This window comes from Dermacentor variabilis, chromosome 8 (genome assembly GCF_050947875.1).
Source record: "Dermacentor variabilis isolate Ectoservices chromosome 8, ASM5094787v1, whole genome shotgun sequence".
In the NCBI taxonomy this organism is placed as follows: Eukaryota; Metazoa; Arthropoda; class Arachnida; order Ixodida; family Ixodidae; genus Dermacentor; species Dermacentor variabilis.
Window position 1 is genome coordinate 99,843,909 of NC_134575.1, and position 22,808 is coordinate 99,866,716.

The following is a 22,808-nucleotide window of genomic DNA, read 5'->3' on the forward strand; positions in this document are numbered from 1 at the left end:
GTCCACAAGAGTAAGCGAGTTACTAGTGATCTTTGCTACAAGGTATTACAATCTGCGAAATGGCTACGTTTCAAGCCTGGCACGCAGCAACAATAAATTTGTCAGCACTTAGCACCCCTGCGACTAATTAGGCAGAAATAATCAGATAGTAGCCCCACCAAGGAAATTTACAAGCCCCTGTTTCAAAAATATTTGCCAAGTAAAGAACGAAAAGCAAAATATGCTAATCCTGATTCAATTCTTCAGCAGAAAGTTTGGCTAACTTGGAATACATATTGAGCCTTGCTGTTGAAATAAGCACAATATATTTTGCTCGCCCCATTTGGACATGGCTTAATCAACTTCCAAAGTTCTTTTGCATGTTCTCTGAAGTTGTCGCCAAAGCTTTGTGTCGTCCATCCAGTCACAGTCTAAGGTATCTCCCGAAATAGAGGTTTGCTAAGCTGAACTGGCGCCATACATACCTTTTGTAAATGCATAGGCAACGGATGCAGCTGAGCCAAGTAGTGGACGTTTCACCATTTGATCAAACTTGGCAGCGCCCATGGGATCGCTCTCAAAAGGGTCCATATGTTTTCTGGCCGCAAGATTCCATGTGAGCAAGAAAAGGTGCGAGGCGCGTGAGATCGAGAACAGTATAGAGCTGCCTGTCTCGCAACATAACGATGGCGCACACAGTTTGTTTTTCTGGTACCCTTCAAATCTCTGCTTAGTTTGTTGCACCCTACACTCTTAGCTGTCACCACCGAACCTATTGCGATAAGCATCTTCACCTATGTGTCTTAATTGCGTGTGCGTAGTGCCATTGGTAGCAAACTGTACTCGTTTAGTAGGCGATACTGCAAATGTGGCATCGTTTCCTGCTGCAGGCGGTGTGATGTGACCACCACTTTTCACTTCGGTGGCATCAGGCGTCGCCCACCAGCTAGATTTTGTTTCGGTTTCCTGTCGGCCTCTGAAAACACGACGCGCTAGGAAAAGAACAAAATGCGTCAGCGTCTCGTGCCGCAATGTTCAGCGCGACGCTTTGCATTACATAGTTGTCAACAAAAGTTGTCTTAAAATTTTTTAGTTGCTTAGGATCGTAATTTTCCAAGTTAGTATGTTTTTTCTCGTGGTTTTTTCGAAAACGTATGAACGAGGTTCTGGTGTATCTACATTTTGCGACTGTGCGATTTGCACCGAGCTGCAAGACAAGCAAAAGCGAACCACCTCCTTGGTGTTCATTATCATGGTATTTCAAGTATGCAGTATATCACTCAAGCACAGCGCTGGGCAAAATTAAGTAAATTTTTCATCCCGCTGGTGCTATAAAAACAGTTAAATTATTTTTGCCATTAAAGCTGCCAGTTTCAGACTTCCCGTGCAATTATTCTGATGTTCTTGCAAGAAATTCATAATTCTGGTTGGTGATTCAGTATGCTAATTTAACACTGAAAGGTAAAAGTCCCGACACAGACAAACCCTGCATGTGATGTAGGTTATCCTGTAGGACGCCTTACTAGAACTCTGGCAGAGCTTAGGGTAATTGCACTACTGCCCTCCATCAGCTGACATTTCCCCATAATAAGCTATATCAATTGTGGGGATGTTTGTGGGGATCGGTGTAGCATTTTGTTTAGACCCCCGCCTATGAATGTGAAATTATACTACTGGGTGTCAAATTTGATATTTCTCTCGGAACACAATTGTTATTGAAGAATAAAAGAAAATTAGTTTTCTTCAATAGCATCACTCAAATTTTTAATGTAAACATATACATACCGTAAGTCATTAAATAAAAAAGATCGCATTTTTGTTTGCCATTCTGTTTGTTTGAAGGTTGTTTGCCAGAGTAGATAATCTACCTATGCAAGCAACTATTTGTATAGACAGCATTTGTTTTCTCAAAATTACCGATACTTAAAGGACTTGTATAATGTGAAGAAGAAAGCCTTGTGGGAACGCAAAAATAAAAAAGAAACAATAAAATACCCAATTGTATTTAGAGAGGTAGAGAAGGTTTGCCTATTTCAGGCTGGCTGCATTATTAGCATAATTGTTTTTCGTAGAGTGGTCCATCTTAATACATTCATAGCCGCAAGATCGCGCTTAATGTCCTCAAAACTTCTCCGAAGTCTGGTCGTAGCATGCTTAAGTGCTGCCATGCTTTTCTAAGCCCCTGAAGTGGTTTTTCGGCTCAACTTATGCACCAGCGCTTCGTCACTGTCTATCGTAAGCACTGCGATGAAGGGGTGGGTTATTTTTAGTGTTTTGATTGAGTTTATGAATGAGTGACCACTTACTGCTTTCTCGTAGCTTGCCCAATGTAAAAATTGATTATTATAGTTTGCAATTGCTTTCACAACCTGCTGTGATTGTCAGGTTTATGTTATAAAATGCATTTTAAGCTACTTCAAAATGGCACGTGCCAGTACCAACACAGTCCACAACACGTGGGAAGACTTCGTGAAACCCTATAGAATTAGCCAACTCGAGAGACTCAAGCTGACCAAGCCAGAAAACGACACCTTGAGAAGCCTGGGATACAGAGTAGAAGAACAGAGACAAGACAGGCAAGGAAGGAATATCGTTGCAGATATGAAACAACATCAAAGTCACGGCACTAGCGTGCAACGTGGATACAGAGTATCCCCCGGGAAGAAAAACGGCTAGAATCAAGACGTTAACAATATGTACGAAGACAACGAGGATGTCGGCCATGTGGATGCTGAACCACACAGAGGAAAGGAGGCGCACGCTGTCAGTGATGAACGGCAGAGGAGAGCAGCTTGAGGCCCCCTCAATTGACAGCTGGGACATGCACTGAGCCATAGAGACAGCAGTCATCCTCTTGGCTGCAGGGGAAAGGAGAAAGCAGTTGCGATGACGGATGCAAGAAACAGCTTAAACCAGGCAAGCGATTGATTAGCCATGATGCAGTAAGATTTTAGTTACACACTAAGTTTTGGACATTCGTTTGTGTTCCAGCGAAGAAACATAGATCTATGCTATGTACTGTATAACCCAGATGCAGAAAACAAGTTTGTAACAGCCCGGTGAAGGTTTACAACTACAATGCGGGGCCTTTCTTAAAGGGTTTTCTTCTATCATTAATTGCTGCAGAAAGGAACATGTATTCTCACAAGCTATACACATAGAAAAACAGCATCTTTAGTAATGCATGTAACCCTGTGGTCGAAAATAAAAATGACAATGTTGTGGTCTGTATATTTTAATGCTTTTCCTCGCCCCAATGCATTCATTTATACTTCTTGGTTCTGTCCTCAGTGAAGGTTTAGGAGTCCTCTGGGACCAATGTGTTTCTACGTGTTCTTTACAAAGGGGCGAAATATTTGCAAGGATGAAGAATCTGACCTCTCTGTGATGTTTAAAGTCAAACCTGTCTAAATGTCAAACGTGTTTACATCGAATTATTCCTTATATCGAACAATTTCTTAAAACACTGTTAAAACTAGAAATTATTGCAAAAGATATGGTTACATAGAACAAATATGGCCACTACTGATGTACTGAATTTCAAGAAGCATAAGAATGCCCCAGAAGTTCGCTTTCATGTGCGGTGGCCGGCGGTCTTCCAACACCACCAAAAAAAAATGGTTTAGCCCATCTGCGCAGCTCTACCGCCACAGTGAGATAGATACGGTCAAAGTAGCTCACTTTAATTCCACACAAGCAAGCCGCGGGTCGGCACTTCCCTACAAAAAGTTATCCAGGCCTGCACTGCTACGCTCCCTTCCACAGCTATTGTGGTCATATTATTATGTTGTTTTCACGCGTGTTTTCTTCGTTGTTGCATGATGTCTAGGTGAAGTGGCAGAATCTGCTGTTCACCGTGAAGGTAGAAATTGTTGAGTTGAATGCAGAGAAGCAAAATCTGACATTGCTGCAGCATCTGGGAAAACACTAAGAAGGAAATATTCGAAACTGATTCTGTGCCGCCTTTTCCCATGGTTTCTGTGACCGTTGTTGAAAGTGTTCCAACAAATCTAATGGCTACTGCATCTAAAGTCGAAAGTCAGGCTGCCACAATTCTGCCTGCTATTGAAAAGTCTCTAGCTCCTCTTGAAATCACCTGTGAAATCGCATGAGAAGGTACCATCCCTTTGCTCGACCTTCGACTTTTGTTCAGTCGGGCATACTTGCTCATTGAGGATGACAGACGAAGCTAGGTCAAAGAATTTTTAAACTTTTCTCCAAGGGTCGCAGAAGCCTGCGAAAGTCTTAAACACCCCACATTCATTCACTTTGTAATTTTTTGGCTTTCCAAAAAATAACTTTTGTTGGTCTTCACAAACAGGGTCATGAGGCATTCTGATGCAGAAATATTGGCTAAATAAAGAAAGGCCATTAGGAGTCCTTTGTTTTATCGTACTTGAAATCACACTCATTTCAGAAATAAAAAAAAGAAAACGTCATTAAATTTAGCATCTCTGTTCTTTTTTGGCATTTCATAATAACCTTTACTTACCTCTGTTTTATTTGTGCAGCATCGAGGCCTTCTATTTCTCCGTCAACTGCAAGATGTGACAACTCAAACCAAAGATGCCTCCACCGACGTCACCTAGGCGACAATGAGGCTGACGAAGCGTTTCATCTAGAAGCGCATGCCAGCGTCCATACTGGCAAGAAGCCATTTCAGTGCCCTTCATGCCATAGGAGCTTGTCAAACAGATCCAACTTAAAAGTTCACCTGCGCACCCACACCGGCGAGAAGCCATTTGAGTGCCCTTCATGCTCTCGGAGCTTCTCACGAAAGGGCCATCTTATGGAACACCTGCTCACCCACACAGGCGAGAAGCCATATCACTGCTCTTCATGCTCTCGGAGCTTCTCAGAAAAAGACAAGCTTATGAAACACCTGCGCGCTCACACAGGGGAGAAGCCATATCAGTGCCCTTCATGCTCTCAGAGCTTCTCAGGAAAGTGCACCCTTACGAGACACCTGCGCACCCACACAGGTGAAAAGCCATATCAGTGTCCTTCATGCTCTCAGAGCTTCTCGCAAGAGAACAACCTTATGAGACACCTGCGCATCCACACAAAGAAGCCATTTCAGTGCCCTTCATGCTCTCGGAGCTTCTCAGAAAAGGCCAGCCTTATGAAACACCTGCACACCCACACAGGCGAGAAGCCATTTCAGTGCCCTTCATGCTCTCGGAGATTTTCACGCAAGAGCCGCCTAGAAATGCACCTGCACAGTCACACAGGCGAGAAGCCATATCAGTGCACTTCATGCTCTCGGAGTTTCTCACAAGAGAGCAACCTTACGAGACACCTGCACACCCATACAGGCGAGAAGCCATTTCAGTGCCCTTCATGCTCTCGGAGCTTCTCGTTGAAGAGTGCCATGAAGGTACACCAGCGCGTTCACACAGGCGACCGGCCATACAGCTGCACCATCTGCTCCAAGTCTTTTATACGGTCTGATCACTTGAGCAGACATAAGAGAGCACATCATTATGATATTGTAGGGTAGGCCAACAACCATGTTGAACTAGACTCCAAATTACAAATCTACTAACATGTAGTGTGTTACATAGCGTTCTTCTGCACCAGGTAGCGCAAATGTCTTGATGTGCTTTTAAAGGAATCCTGGAACACGTTTTACAGATTATCATATTTGCTCTAAATCGTTTGTCAGCATGTCAGAAAGAATAGAGCAGAAGAAATAATGAAAACTGATGCACGCAAAGCCGTTTTAGGCTACGTTATAGCCTACATAGCCTACAGATATCTGAATGATCTGCTTTCTAAGCTCTTTGCGTGCCGTTTTTATCCCAGTATTCTCTTTTGGTATATGTGAACTTGTTCTTCTAGGCCAATTCGTGTGTTTGTTGCCTCTAGGTTCCGGTTTACCCGGTTCAAACTGGAGATTCTTTTTATCTTACTGTATTCACGCCTGTTTGGCATTTCTTTTTTTTCAACTGGGTTCTTAAGAGCAATTGATTGTTCAATAAGTTAGCTTTCCACTGTTTGTTTTATCAGAGCACCAAATAAAACCCTTTGTTTAATGAGTATTCATTGTCTGTTCTTTCTATTTTAATACTTGAAAGACAGCATGCAATATAAAGATGTTAGCATTTTAGTCTATCAGGGCCTGCAAGAGAAGTTGAGTGACGGCAGTTGGAAGTCAATTATTAGCATAAAAGGCACTTATTATAACTAATATACACAAGGAATTTACGTGTTGAGTCAAATGTCAGGTGCCTCATGCCTAATTCATTCCTACATTTTATTTCAGGAAATGTATCAGCATTTGTGTAAGCACTGGTGTGACATAAATCTGTAGAAATATTTATATAATATTTACATTCGAATCAAGCATACAAAGACACTGTACTGTATCATATGTTTGTATGCAGAAGGCAAGAAATTGGGCCAATCGTGTTTTTTGACATTTGTAAAAATTCTTTACGAATTGCAGTTTCTCCACTCTCTCGTGAGGAATTTCCTCAGAAACAAAATTGTTCAGAGGAAATGTTCTCAAGATAATAAATCCAAGAAGTGTTTTTATTTTGATTAAGTTAGTGTGAATATTTGTTGCTTCGAATGGATACTTCATAAACACATGTATTTTCTAGTAGCCTTCGAACACTTTAAGCATTATCTGTGCAACCGCGTTCATACCCGTGGCCATAGCATAGGCTTAAAATATGATAATGTGATTAATAGAGGATGTATACATTGCTAAGGGAGCTACACTTTCCTAGCTATACAGGGATTATTTGCATTTGCTATGTGCGAGCAAATTCCTCATTCGTTCCTTATGCTCTAATTGTGCTTTTAGTAAACAGTGCTTCATAAAAGTGCAGGGGAATGACAGGAACTTGCCAATGTTATCAACAGCCGGATGTGCCATTGTTTTATAGATAATTTGATAATAGCTCTTCATATCTTGAAAACTATTTGAGACGTATTCTACGTTCGACTTGTCTCCGAGATCTCCGAGATCCGCATTCCATTTGATCTGAAGAACTAATATTGTGCGCCACTAGTTTAGATTTATATTCAGAAACAATGTAACGACATATGATAGGTAAACATGCATGACAATATCTTTCTTTCTGGCAAGTTCCACTCCTATAGATTACCTCCACATCCACTCAGACATTTCGGTGACATGCACACCTTCAGGCTTTGGCATATTACAGCCATAGAAGAGGCACCTGTGCCAACACATGACCATTTCAGTGCAGGTTCTTTCAATGTTTCTTTGTAACTTGTGAACCCAATAACATTTATCTATCCACACAGTTCAGCCATGTAGGTTTCTATCTATTACGTAAAGTCTGAACTGGGAATATGCATATATATGCAGCAGGGTTGCCAGATTGGGCTATTAATAGCCAAATTGGGCTACTTTTTATCCGAGTTTGCGTCAGAATTTTCTTTTTGGCTATATGACTATTCTTGGGCTGCATCTTTTTCCTGTGGAAAAAAGAAGTAAAAATAGTTAAGCACAAATGTAAAGCACGCTGGAATCAAAATGCAGATGATAGCAGGTTAAATAAATTGAATGCGTCTGCTCCAAGATCAAAATTTGCAAATGATATGTTAGAGATCACGTATGCACGTCAAAGAGTCAAGGGCTGTGGCCTTTTGATAATTTTAATGAAGAAAGCTGGCCTCAGGAAACACGTCTCCATCCGTGAACTAACGCTACCCGCGTGCGCCAGGGAACATAGACTGTTGCTGTCTCCACATGTGATCTTTCGGCATTCTACATTTTAAGCATGAGATGCTCTTAGCTCCTATTGACGGTGCGCCACAGGTGACCTCGGCGCCTGAAAGGAGGGAGAACACCGGGCCTGAAATTTGCCGAATTTTCTGCCTGCCGCATGGAGCCTACGTGGCAATTCGCTCGGATCCTTCCTGCACAAATCGCGCCTGCTCCAACGCCAACGTAGAAGATATCCTCTTCCGTTGCGCCACAGCCACCACAGCCATCCATTCCCTAAACAACTCCAAACCACCCTCCTGTCTTTGCTATCGCTACCCTTATCAAATGCCGCCGTCGAACGAGTGTTCAGCCAGGCCTCGCTCATTAAAACCAACCTTTGAAATAGAATGTCGAACGAGACAGTGGTAGCGCTCCTGCATGTGAAGTTTGACCTGGCCAGGAATGGAGGCTGCTGCAAGGATGTTAAACTGGGCGAAGAAGTGCATTGTGTGGTGTTAAGCGAAGTTATCTTGAGCTGTAAGTAATGATACTGAACGCCTGAGTGCATGCCATTGCTTAGCATGTTTATTGCACAGTGCTATTCTTGTGTTCTTTTCGTGATTTTTTTTTGGTGCTCCGTGAAAAGTAAAACAGTGCACTGGCAATGAAGACTGCATTTGCCTTATCATAAATTTGCCTGCATGTCTGCATTGCTGCACTTGCGCTTGTGCAGCATCTATTTTCCGTGCCGCATGGCCTCCGTGACAATGCGCGCAGAGGTCTTGCGTGGTCGTGTGGAAAAAACTAATATGACGCTTTCGGCTTTTTAAGCTTTATGCATGAGATGATTTTAGCTCCTATTGACGGTGCGCCGCGGGTGACCTCGGCGCCAGAATGGAGGGAGAACACTGGGCTGCGGAAAGTAATTCAATATGCTTAAGAAATGACTTCACAAAAAGAGAAAGCTTTTTGGCTACTGTTGGGCTACCCAAAAGTTCCGCTTTTGTCTACATTTGGGCTACTGCGGAGGCCAGTTTGGCTACCTGTGGTCGGAGCAATCTGGCAACCCTGATGTGCAGCATGCTGCATGACATTCTTTTGCGCAAGCGTTACCGTATGTTCGGATATGTTGAGCTGCCGAGGTAACTCATAGCATGTTTCAGCATAATGTGACAAACTATTTCATTGTGTTTTAACAATGTAATGAAACAATTGAAAACATTGATATGACCTGACACATGATACTGACGTCACCATACCACAGTCAAGTAGGGTACCAGTTATGTAGGCACATATTGTGGAATTAAATTTCCTCGACCAGAAAAGACAAGAGAACTACGCAGTTTCCTTGGCATCGCTTGCTATTTTCGCCAATTTATACGTGACTTCGCCTCTATAGCTGCTCCTTTATAGTATTATTAATTAACAAGTTCTCTAGTTATATATTACAATATAGTTTAGACCAGGTGTGTTGAAGGTTGCAGAGACATTTTTGGTAATCAGATTGCAGCAACTATTTCAGTGACTATGACCATGTGATGTTCCTTGATGTAACGGCTAAATCGTGAAGTATTTGTTTATTTGCTATGCCTACAAAAGACTCCTGTTTACACTAAACACCCCTTAGAGATAAGTTGTGAAATACTCTTTAGAGATAAGTTGCGCCCGTCTTCCTGTGGCGCGACTCTATCGAGCCACCATTGACTCCTTCCTATGAAGGCCCCTTTTGTGTGGTTTCATGTTCAGAGAAAACCTTGAATGTTGACATTCACGGCAGAGACAGTGTCATTCGGTTCATAAAACCAGCCTATCTTGAACATTAACTCTTCATTCCTTCAGCCATTCACACCTAAGCCTCCGGCATTCTACAGGGGGAGCTCTTTTAGCGACCATCCATCACTAAGCAGTGCCTCGCCGTGGGTGTCAGCGCCCCTTTCTCCAGAAGTCCAGTGTGCCTCTCTGTGCAGGTCATTGCCCCCTGCTGTTTCTTGTAACCGGAGTGGCTGCCCGACAGGGACTCCACTACAGCCACACGGAAAACCTACGGTTAATCTTGAATAAAACCAGTCGACTCTTCGTTCTCAAGCTGTGAAAACATCCTTGCCCCAGCTGAACTGAGCTGAATGTCGTCAGGCAGTCAGCAGCATGAATTGGGCATCTGAGGTGCATGCAAGCAATCAATTCAGTCGACCTGTAGGCATCTTGAGGTGACTGCTGGCCACACACTCGTTTTGGTCCTCTTCCGTCGATAGCGGCTTCAGGTTTTTTGCACAGTGTTTCCAGACTGCAGTGGCCGACGGGACTGCTTCTGTACCGCCAGTTTGTCCGAGTGGATAGTTGTTCTTGTGCTGTACTCTTGTTACAATGTGCTACAAGCATATGCACCTTCGCAGATGCGAAAGTCAAGCCTTTTCCTCTTGTGAAATGAGACAGTGGTGAGAAAATCAATTGTCTTTGCAATGAATTGAATCTCCTGTCATCAGAGATGTCATGCATGGTGCTCACGAAACAAATTCCACCACAGTGTCTTCAAGTTCACTCTCAAAAGTGTAGCCATGGCACAACAAAGCTCCCAGTGAAAATCAACAGTTGCACTGTTTTGTCTATATTCACAGAATGCAGTGTAACACTCCTTAAAAGGGACGTCTGGGCGAGTTGGTAAGACATATTTGAAACAGAACAGCGCGGTTTTGACGGGGACAAGCAGGGAGAAACGACACGGACTGTTCTGTTTCAAATATGGCTTGCCAACTCGCCCAAACGTCCGTTTTAACGAGTTTCATTTCTAGTACATCATTCCTGCTTTACGGTTCTGCCCATTTTATCACATTCTTTTCAAATACAATTATAAAGTCGAGCCGTGACATGTTATTTTTGCACTCTGTGCAGTGTTTATATGTGCTTGCACAAAGTTTTCAAAGCTGACACGTTTGCCACAGTAATGCCAAAAATGAGGATGCTGTCTCCATTTTTGAAAACTACAAACAAGAAACGTATATTTTGTTTCACAGTACACTTGGCAAGCACAAGAAGAATGTGCCAAATGTATCTTCCGACACCTGGCCAAGGCCCAACCGTTACTTGGTAATTCAGGTGCATGCGGTTGCAGCATAAGAATTGGAAAATGGTTTACAAAATATTTAATAGCGCTAAGTGAAATTCGGATATGTTCTCTTTCGTAGCATAATGATATATTCTCCGGCCGATTTTTCAGACACCCAATTTTTTGTGCCTCCCCAAATATTTGGGCATTGGGCACTGCCGTGGTACCGCCACGCACTTCATAGAGTCATTGTACAAGAACTACCAAAATTTTATATGTTTCAGGCTCTGTTAAATTTTTTCCGCCTGGGAAAGAACCCTCACGAAATATGAAAAATTGCATGTAACTGCGCTCTAACCAGTGGCCTAGCAACAGGGGGGGCCGGGGGGCCGTGGGCCCCGGGTGCAAGGGGCCAGCGGGAGGGGGGGGGGTGTCATACGCCTGAAGACACCCCTTTTTCCGCCGGCTTGACTGGGCGTAAATGGCAAAGAATGCTCCGGTATCCAGTAGCCCGAGCTCGTGTACCCGATGCGTTGCGCCGCAGAATTGTCGGCTGCAGCTCTATCATAAACACCCCATGAAATAATTGCACGAATGTGCGGGCTAAAAAAATTTAATTCACAAAATGGTCGCTAAACTATTCGCCTTAGCGGAATGTTTCATGTGGGGTGTGCCGTGCGTTCATGCTGGGAGCAGGAGTCGCTAAACATACAGTAAGGCGTTGAGGCGCTTGGGTCCCTCTTCCGTTCAGAACGCGCAGCGAAGACGAACAAAGACAGCAGTAAGAGGGCGTTCAACGAGCGCGCCCGGCGCTCTCGTTTATGGCGAAGCGTTCGTTAAGAGCGACGTTGCATAAGTGCGGCCGTGAAAAGTCGCGAATGGGATTCTCTGGATCGTCTTCAGACTGGGTGCGGCCGAAGAGTTTGGCAGCGTATGACTCGACAGGCTGTATATAGTCGCGGGCGCCGCGATGTTCAGCTCGCTTTTACTTCCCCTCTCCCGCTCGCTCCGAGAAGCCGCTGCGAAACCTGCCGTTATGTTTCACGCTTTCCTTCTTACCCTCGAAAGTTTCAGAAAACTGTTGTTGTGTGACTTCATGTCATAAGTACAGTGTCTGTGTCAGCTGCACAGAATTAAAAAAAACGTGAATTTTGTAAGGATATTTCCGGATATTCTATGAAGTTATGTGTCTGTGATTAGTAGGAACTCGGTAGCGTGAAAAATATGGCATGTAAGTAATAACCATATCCTTAATAATCCCCTAATTAGTACTTATAGAGGAAGCACTTCAATTCCAGAATTGAGGATTCAAAGTCATATTATTTACTCAACAAAAACTTCTTAAACGAAATCGTTTTGGGTGCTACAACCTACAGTACTTTGGCACTGCGGGCGGCGCCCAGTATGGCAGTAGCGAAAGAAATATGAAATAGTGGACCAATGAGGTTGATCCCTCAACCCTCTCCATTGCGAGTGCAGACCAACAGGTTTCGCTGGCACGGGCTTCATCGAGGTTCTCTTTTTTTTATGGTGACGCCAAGAAACGACGCGAAGCGTGCTATATTCTGTTCCCAATCTTTTGGTGGTACCGCAGCTAGGATAATCACGTTCGTCCGTATAGCAGCAAATAAAAACAAGGCTTTATTGATCACAATAAAGAGAAGTCGTAACTGTCATAACATTGGCGCCCGCGCAGCAGCGAGGCAGGTGGCGTTTTCCGTTTTTCTAATATGGTGGGGAGATCAGCGTCACTGAAACACAATTTAATTTTCGTATTCGTTCAGGGCTGCCCACAGCCAAAATACTGCGGGCCATGTTACCTACGACGACTTTTGTGAAGCTGTTGTTGGGTAAGATATGAATGTCGGCCTTCAATTTTGCAAATGCAATGTTGCCGCTAAAATTGGCAATTAAAACTTTATAAATTTTTTTTTTACTTGTGACGTGAGCCGTATTTGCCACGATGCCGCATTTGTTTTGGTTGCCAAGCCTTACAGTCTGACGGAAGGTGTGCACATGCGCTTATCACAAGTTATCAGTGCAGCACACTGTGTTATTTGGCGCAGAAAAAAACCGCGTGTATTGGCCTCGAGCTCCACCACTGGAAAAGCTGGCGCCACCGTCGGCGTGATGTGCTATTAGGGATCGCGTGGACATAGCGGCCGCGTCGGCTGCTTCGGGAGCGCCGAAGCGAGCTGAAAAGGAAAGTTTAAGTTACCTCGTACGCTGCGGTCCTCATTTATTGGCGGAATTTTCCCGCTTCGAGTGTCTCCTTTACAACGATTGAAAGCACTAGAAAAGGTAGTGGCTACCTTTGAAGGTGCGCAACATGGTAGGCTACTGCTCGGTGCCGCAGTGCCGGACGCACGCAACGGAGCCCGGTGTCAGCCTTATTCACACGTAGCTGCAGGACAAGAAGCTGCGTGAAGCTTGGCTCGCGAAACATAAAACCGGCAAACAGTCATCGGCTACAACTCGGGTATGCAGCAAGCACAGACGCGAAGAAGATTTCTGCTCCGGCACCGGGTCTGTAATGTTCGAAAAACGCGCACTGAGATGCTCGCTCAAGTCCGCTGCCCGACTAATGTCATGACGGTTTGGTCTATGAACTTGTCGATGCTATAGACACTGGCAAGTTCACTGGAGTGGATAGGGAGCGGTAAGAAGCACAAAAAAAAAAACGCATGGCGTATGGTCATGTTTGTGTTATGAATTAATGCACTGGATTGTAAAAAAAGAAGCAGCGGGAAATCGCACGCTGAGAACACCGATAAACATATAGTGCGACGCAACTCGAGAAATAATATTGAAACGTCCATGAATTTAGAAAAAAAAAGAAGATTGAATCGTCGCGACGTCCGGCACATCAGTCACCGTAGGCGTCGAAGTCTCTACAATGAAATTATTTTTGAACAGCTCTGATAGCGCCCACGCAACATCGGTTGCTTGTATACTGTCAAATGGTCATATTCTGCAGCCTAAAGCTCATGGCACGGTGCGAAAACGCGCACGCGGTGAAAGCGAAACAGTGCGCGGACAAGCATGCAGACGCACAGTCGGTCGCTGCGAAGCTGTGCGATCGCTGCATTGAGGCTTCATTCTATTACGCTCAATTTAGATATACAAACACTATAAGAACATATTTCACATAGTTTGGTCTCGGCGTTTGCCTACCTTTCACGCAAGAAGCCAGGTCGGGAGACTAAATCGCGGCGACCGCGCACAGTGGCGTTCACTGTACGTATTCGGTAAAGAGATAGCGTCTGTAAACGATTCTGTGCTTTCAGTTTGCCCAAAATTATTATTCAGACAGTAAAAAACTTCTCTCGTTTAGAAAGTACTTACAGAAATTTTTGGGAGAGCACCCGGGTGGTGTTTTCAGTGAGCGCTGACAGCAAAACCTATGAGGAGCGCGCCGCGTGATCCCTCATACTACGCCAGCGAGGCGCTGCCGATAGATGGCGACTTCGTAACTCCTCGCCGCCAATACCTGCTGCATTCGCGACCTCTGGGAAAGAAATCGAAGGAGAGGGGGACCCGGGGGACGTGCGCGGTGTCCAAGGCGGCTGTAGTGGTGCTGAAACCCGGAAATTGTCGGTATCCTCGCCTTCCTCGACTACACCCGGGGGGGGGGGGGCGTGACAGAAGACCTATGGGCCCCGAGTGCCAGACGACCTAGCTACGCCACTGGCTCTCACCCACATCATAAAGCAGTGCCCTCAAATAAGCTGATTGAAAGCAACTGCATGCCTGTCGCAAACCTGAAGAGAACGTATCTCCTTGACAATGGTACAGAAGAAGCAGGTTTACAATTTCACAGTTATTCGTTCCTCTCAATTCTATGGCACACTTATTATCCGTCTCTCAAGGCCGACTGATCACATTGATAACAAAAGCCCCTTGATAAGACGGCCGAAGCGCCGCTCTGACCATGTGGAACGCGAAAAACAATGGAATAAGCATAGAATGTTTAAAAATCCTGGCTCTGCTCGCACCGCAACGAAAGAGTGCGCGCGCAGCTATATCTGTAGATGAGTCGGCTGCTGAAAGTTATCGCCGTGATAGGCTACAGTGATTGCTCCAGCAGTTCATGTCCGGAGACATATTTAAATGCGATAAAACTGGATTGTTTTATTGAACGAATTATGGGGTTTTACGTGCCAAAACCACTTTCTGATTATGAGGCACGCCATAGTGGAGGACTCTTGACCACCTGGGGTTCTTTAACGTGCACCTCAATCTAAGTACACGGGTGTTTTCGCATTTCTACCCAATCGAAATGCGGCCGCCGTGGCCGGGATTGGATCCCGCGACATCGTGCTCAGCAGCCCAACAGGGCTTGTTTTATAAGTTGCTACCTGAAGAACCTCTCGCGTTCACTAGGCACCCTTGCCACCTTGGCAAGCACAGCAAGGAACAGCTGATCTTTCCCCTCGGCAGCAATAGCCTGGGAACTGAAAAGGTTTCGACGCTTGTTATCAGTAAATCAAAGAATTTGAGATGTTTTGAAAGAGCGCGTGTTCAAGTGTTGTATGAAGCAACAAGAAAGTGTGGATAATGCAACATCTATTCAAAGAGTGCATTCAGAAGCTGAGGAGGAAGTTGGAGTGCCAAGGACACAGTTCTAATAACAATAGGCAACTGCGTTGCGCATAGGCGTGTCAAGGATCTATACTATAAGAAACTATACAAGTGGAAAACTATACAAGTGGAATTCTTGCCGCCAAACACATCACTCCTGCAGCCAATGGACCAAGGGATTATCTGGACTCAAGCAGCTCCATTGGCCATGTGTGCTTTCTCTTGTGATGGTATGTGTGGACAGGGGCAAAATCTACAACATTGACTTTATCTGTGCAGTCAGCATGCCTTTGGATGCATGGGGGCTCTGACTGAGAACACAGTCTGGAGCCACGCAGGTTTCACGATCCAAGATATGAAATGCCATCGTCATGCAATGATTGCAGCTCTAGCAATTAACCTGATCAGTAGACTTCACCTACAGACCTCATCGAGCATTTGCTTATGGAAATTACACTGGAGGAGTTCACCAACGCTGCCGAAGAGATCTAGTTTTTTGCTGTACTCACTAATGACAAAATAGTTTGTCAGGTGCTCTAAGATGAGTTGTACTCCCTCACTGAGGAGCCATCGACTGTTGCAAACCAGTTCTGAACTGACGCGAGACTTGACATAAAAATTGTAACAGCGCGAACATATGCATTCTCGAAGTAACAAGGACGAGACACAAGCGCTGACTGTCAACTGAATTTATTGATGAAAGACGGATACCTTATATCAGGGGAAAGGCAGAAGTGAAGGGGGAAGGGAGTGATACAATCGGGGAAAATGACATTGCGCATCAATGAACGAACGTGCTGACAGTCAACGGAAACAGACGCAGAAAAACAAGAAAAGTAAAAAAAAACTTGAAAAAAATTTAGAAAAATGGCGGGGGATACTAACATTTCAATGCCCTTCATGCCCTCAGAGCTTCTCACAAAAGGCCAGCATGAAATCCCGCCTGCGCACCCACACAGGTGACAAGCCATATCAGTGCCCTTCATGCCTTCAAAGCTTCTCACAAAAGGCCAGCCTGAAATCACACCTGCGCATCCACACAGGCGAGAAGCCATATCAGTGCCATTGATGCTCTCAGAGCTTCCTGCGAAAGAACCACCTCAATGAACACCTGCGCACCCACACAAGTGAGAAGCCATTTCAGTGCCCTTCACGCCTTCGGAGCTTTTCACAAAAGGCTGCCCTGAAATCCCACCTGAGCACCCACACAGGCGAGAAACCTTATCAGTGTCTTTCATGCTCTCGGGGCTTCTCGCAAAAGTTCCGCCTGAATGAACACCTGCACACCCACACAGGTGAGAAGCCATTTCAGTGCCCTTCATGTCTTAAGAGCTTCTCACAAAAGGCCAGCATCAAGTCCCATCTGCGCAGCCACACAGGCGAGAAGCAGCCATATCAGTGCCCTTCATGTTGTCAGAGCTTCTCGCATAAGACCCGCCTGGGCAACACCTGCGCACCCACACAGGTGAGAAGCCATTTCGGTGTCCTTCATGCCTTCAGAACTTCTCACAAAAGGCCAGCCTGAAATACCACCTGCGCACCCACACAGGCGAGAAGCCATATCAGTACACTTCATGCTCTCAGAGCTTCTCACGAAAGGACCGCCTGAATGAACACACGCACACCCACACAGGTGAAAACATATCAGTGCCCTTTATGCCTTCAGAGCTTCTCGTTGAAAAGTGCAATGAAGGTACACCAGCGCATTTATACAGGTGACCGGCCATACAGTTGCACTGTCTGCTCCATATCCTTTGTGCAGTCTCGTAGTTTGAGCAGACATAAGTGGAGAGCACAGAACCTTGATTCTAGGGTGGGTCTACAACTATGTTGAACTAGAGCTTGAATTAAAGATCTATGTACATGTAGCATGTTGCCTAGTGTTCCAATGCATCAGATAGCACAAATGTCTGAATGTGGTCTTATACGGCCCCTGAAAAACTTTTTTCAAGTCCCCATATTTACTCTAGGTCTTTTCTCAGTAGGTCATAAAACATAGAGCTAAAGAAATTATGAAAATTGACCCATATAAGGCCTTTACAACTGACAAAAACAAAGATACAGTTAAACTTCAATAGAATGAAGACGGTAAAATCAGCAGTTTGTAATATTGTGGCTTTTCATATTCGAAAAGTAATCATTGTTGATCCCGATCTCAAAAATTACTGTTTGCATACCCCTAGAAATTATGTATGTTCGTTGTAATAATTATTACACTGCAGATGTCTGAATGATCTGCTTTCTAAGCTCTGTATGTTTTCCCCAGTATTCTTTTTTGGTACATAACTTGTTCTTTTGGACCAATTCGTGTATTTGTTGGCTCTAGGTTCTGGTTTACGTGGTTCATCGCGGAGATACTATTGATCTTATTCTATTCATACTTCTTTTTTTGCAATTGAGTACTGTTTTAGAGCAATTGATTGTTTATATGTTAGTACTCACGTACGGGGCAGAAACCTGGAGGCTTACGAAAAGGGTTCTATTTAAGGTGAGGACGACGCAACGAGCTATGGAAAGAAGATTGATAGGTGTAACGTTAAGGGATAAGAACAGAGCACATTTCGTGAGTGAACAAACTCGAGTTAATGACATCTTAGCTGAAATAAAAAAAAAAAAAGAAATGGACATGGGCAGGACATGTATGTAATGAGGAGGGAAGATAACCGATGGTCATGAAGGGTTACGGACTGGATTCCAAGGGATGGGAAGCGTAGCAAGGGCCAGCAGAAGGTTAGGTGGGCGGATGAGATTAAGAAGTTTGCAGGGACGACATGTCCACAATTAGTACATGACCGGAGAGGTATGGGAGAGGCCTTTGCCCTGCAGTGGGCGCAACCTGGCTGATAATCATGATGATGAGGATGATGAAGTTAGCTTTCCACTGTGTTTCATAGGAGCACCAAATAAAATCCTGCGTTTAATGAGAATTCATTGTCTATTCTTGGTATTTGAGTACCTGAATGACAGCATGCTGTATTTTTTTTTCATTTTAATTATTTTTATACTGTCAGCCTCATTTGGGATTTGGGCTATAACAGGGGTGGACAGGAGCATACAAACTCAAAAATAAGCACTCCTTATACAAACAACTATAAACATATAACAATGATTGACAAGGGATAGCCAAAGTTCTTTACTCTGAAGCACAGCAAACAATGCATAAAATACACTAAACATCTTTAAACACTAAGTCATTTAGTTTTTTAACGATATAAGGTACACATTCAGATGAAACAGTGGAATTCGGCAGCCTGGTCCACTTATTGATTTTTATTGGAAAAAAAACTGTACTTAAAGCAATCGTTGTGGTGTCTCGGAGGAGGAATGTACACGTTATTCCGGTGTCTTGATGTTTCCGCGGTTTTTATTTCTATGTACTTTGATGTGTCAATTTTTACGTGATCTTTAATTATTAGAAAGAGTGACTTAAGCCTTTTGTACTCTGTCCTTTGTTCTAGTGGTTGAAGGTGAGCTAGTTTACAAAGTTGAGTTGGCGAGTGCAATCGCTGGTATTTGTTAAATATGAAACGTGAGGCCAGTCTTTGTATTCTATCTAGCTTACAGCAATTACTTTTTGTATACGGATCCCACATCACCGTTGCGTACTCCATGATTGGTCGTACGAGTGCCTTGTAAGCCAAACATTTGATTTCTCGGCTGGCATTGTGCAGATTTTTGCGAACTCTCCACAGCACTTTGTTGGCCTTAGCACAAATGGAGTCGATATGTAAATTCCATCGCAGATCTGAAGTCATCCATAAACCCAAGTATTTGTGTTTCGACTCCGGCAAGCTTGCGATCACCTATGGAGTACGGTAATTCTAGAAAGCTTTTTTTTTCCTGGAAACACTCATTGCAACGGATTTTGCCGAGTTTAGACGAATCCGCCAAGTAATGCACCAGTTATTTATCTTCTGGAGGTTTAGATTTAGTTCTGATTGATCAGAAGGAGATTTAACTGGACTATAAGTTACGCAATCATCTGCAAAAACCTTATAGAGACCGTAATATCTTTAGGTAAATCGTTGATAAAAAAACAGCAGTGGGCCCAAGATACTACCTTGGGGAGCTCCAGAAATAACGTTAGTAAATGTAGATTTCTTAGTGTTGACTTGAACCTACTGCTTGCGATTGGAGAAATAGGAGGAAAACCATTGCGTTATGCTTGGGTTTTTAAAGATAGCATTTATTTTAACAGTTTAGCATGGAACACCTTATCGAACGCTTTCGCGAAATCCAAAAATATTGTTACGTAGGAAGACGCCGACGAAAAGCTATGTACAAGTATATTTACAAGGCAATACGCCGCACTTGGCCAAGAGGCAACAGCCCGCGCTAGCCTCTAATCGTCGTCGTCGTCTTCAGCCTGCTCGCCTCTTTGTCATCGCAAATACTGTTCCGTAGCACTACCCCCGGCGGCAAAAGCGCCATCCTGGAGCGACTAAACGCCGGTCTCGGAAGCAGTGTAGTAGGCCTTGAGCCTACTGACATGCACATCACTAGATGCCAGAGGAGAGGACGAGGTTGAACACACAGGAGCAATTTCGTACGTCACAGGCGTCACCTGGCGCAGCACGCGGTAGGGCCCTTTGTATCGCGAAAGGAGCTTCTCTGAAAATCTGACTTGACGAAAGGGCGACCACAGGAGCACGAGCGCACCAGGCGAAAACTGTACGTCACGATGGCGGGCGTTGTACTGACACTGCTGAGTGGTTTGTGAGGCCGTCAGTCGAGCACGGGCAAGCTGGCGTGCATGGTCGGCGAGGGCGATGGCGTCGCGCGCTTACTCGCTTGTTGAGATCGCAGCAGGAGGAAGTGCCGTGTCTAGGGGCAAGGTTGGTTCGCGACCGTACAATAGATAAAATGGAGAAAATCCGGCGGTGTCGCACCGGGAAGAATTGTACGCGAATGTGACGCAAGGAAGGGCAATGTTCCAGTCGTGGTGGTCCTTGGAAACGTACTTGGACAGCATATCGGTAAGAGTGTGGTTTAACCCCTCTGTCAGGGCATTGGTTTGACGATTGTATGAGGTAGTCAGCTTGTGTTGAATGGAGCAGGAACACACAATGTCGCCGATAACTTTCGAGAGGAAGTTACGACCACGGTCAGTAAGCAGCAGTCGCGGGGCGCCATGAACTGAGATAATGTCACGCAAGAGAAAGTCCGCGACGTCAGTGGCGCAACTGGTAGGGAGAGCCCACGTGATAGCGTATCGGGTGACGTAATCAGTTCCGACGGCTACCCATTGGTTCCCAGAGAATAACGTGGGAAAGGGACCGCGGAGGTCTAATCCAACACGAAAGAACGGTTCCACAGGGACGGTGATCGGCTGGAGATGACCGGCAGGTAGCACCTGAGGTGTTTTCCGACACTGGCAGCGATCACAGGCAGCAACATAGCGTCGGACGGAGCGAGCGAGACCTGTCGTAGATGTTTTGGCGCGACAAGAAGATTAGAGCCGTCAGGGAGGAAGTTCCTTCGATACAGAATGCCGCCCTGGAGGACATATCGGCGAACGGATGCGTCGGTAGGTGTAGAGCGCAGACGCTCGATGGGTACTCGCAGCGATAGGTCTCGGTACTGCTCATCGGCGATGTTCGCGAAGGCAGACACAGAGAAAATGGCGTTGGCGGTACTACTGTCGGCGTCGTCAGGCTCGTCTGCCGAGTAGCGAGACAGGCGGTCAGCGTCCTTGTGTAGTCGGCCAGGTATGTAGGTGACAGAGTACGAATATTCTCGGAGGCGTAAGGCCCAGTGACCAGGTCTTCCTATAGGATCTTTCAGTGAGCATAACCAGCAAAGCGCGTGATGGTCTGTGACAACAGAAAAGGGTCGGCCATATAAGTATGGGTGCAAAAAACCGAGAAGTAGGATGGAAATTCGTTTGGACGCATGGCGGAGAAACCTTCGCAAGGAAATCAGAATCATCAGGCATGTTAAAGATTGCCTGCCGAGAAGATCTGGATAAAATGAGACGTTAAGGTTGGCGTTGATATAACATTTGTTTTTTGGGTATAACCTAACAGTCATGGCTGCCAAGGCAGAATGTAGATACTATGACATTGAAAACTTCAACACTGACGTGTCGTCTACTTACTTCAGTGCATTCCATTTAAACGCTCGTAGCATCAAAAATAAAATGAACAGCTTACGCATGTTTTTCGATAGCCTATCGATAAAATTTGATGCCATATTGTTCACAGGATCCTGGCTTTCTGCAAACGATAACCCACCAAATATACCAGGATATAATTATCACGGAATTACGCGGTCCACTAACCGTGGAGGAGGTATATCTCTGTACATCAAAAATTGTATTGCTTGTGATGTTGTTAATGAGCTAACTTGTATTACAGCCAATGTAGAGTGCCTAGTATTAAGACTTACGAATGTTGTTATTGCAGCAGTTTATAGGCCACCATATGGACTTAAGTCCGAATTCTTTGAGTACATGGAAACTTTGCTGCCTAGTCTACACTCAATGCGCACATCCTTTTTAGTAATGGGCGATGTGAACATCAATATGCTCAGTGGTGACGCATCCAGTGAACATTTTCAAAACATCCTTCGTACTTTTGCCTGCGCAAATCTGATTACGTTACCTACGCGTATTACTGGAACTAGCGCCACACGTACTTCTTGATATCAGTATCGCCAGCCTTCCTTGCGACCAGTACTTAACAGGTGTTTTTTCCCTTGATATCAGTGATCATCTCCCGATTGTCACGTTTATACCAGTAGCTCCCAAAAAGCACCAAATTAACAACCCAAGTTATCGCGACATTAACTCCGTTTCACTCAACAATTTTTATTCTGATACTGAAATGATAGTATGGGACAATGTTTACGCCGGAACTGATCCCATCAGGCCTACCGTATATTTCTCAAGAAAATCATAGCCTGCTATGAAAAACATTTCCCTTTGATACATAACACAAAACGAAGCAGTGTCAGTGCTCGGCAGGCAGTGTCATATGCCTTCGCAATGTCTAATGCCACTAAGGCCGCGTACTGGTTGTTGCGGCGAGCGAATTGAGTTCTACTCTCCAAGTCAACATGAGCACACCAAATTGAGCAACCGGGCCTGAATCTTATTTGAGAATCACTTAATATTTGGTTCTCGCCTATCCACCTATTGATGTGACTGTACAGAACTATCTCGATTAACTTTACAAGATTTGAGGTCAGAGAAATAGGTCTAATGTTGTCTATTGTATATCCATCGCCTGGCTTTTTGAGTAGTGGAATTATTTTGCCAACCTTCCCATCTGGATGAATCCATGAATTTTTAATCGAGTAATTTATAAAACTAAGCAAATCCTGGGGAGACTATTCGAATAATAATTTTATCATTGCTGTAGTTTGCCACCAGGACCTGGGGCTCAAGCTGGCAGCATCTTTACCTATCTCATAAATTCTTCTAATGTGACTGTTATGTACTCATTAGCTGGTTCAGGTGCCGGTATATGATAGGGGCGAAGTGATGTGAATCGACGCTCTAAGCCTTTTGCAATATCCTCC

General features: G+C 44.7%; 1 protein-coding gene across 2 annotated transcripts in view; it reads left to right on the plus strand.

The window, feature by feature from the left end:
- The window catches only part of LOC142590467 (uncharacterized), a 48,391-nt gene extending 42,371 nt beyond the window's left edge, over positions 1 to 6,020 (plus strand). For both annotated transcript variants that reach the window (XM_075702609.1, XM_075702608.1), the window contains one exon: positions 4,491 to 6,020. In XM_075702609.1, coding sequence (XP_075558724.1) covers positions 4,491 to 5,479 — 989 coding nt within the window. In that variant the 3' untranslated portion in view covers positions 5,480 to 6,020. The remainder of the gene's footprint in view (positions 1 to 4,490) is intronic.
- Positions 6,021 to 22,808: the final 16,788 nt, after the last annotated feature.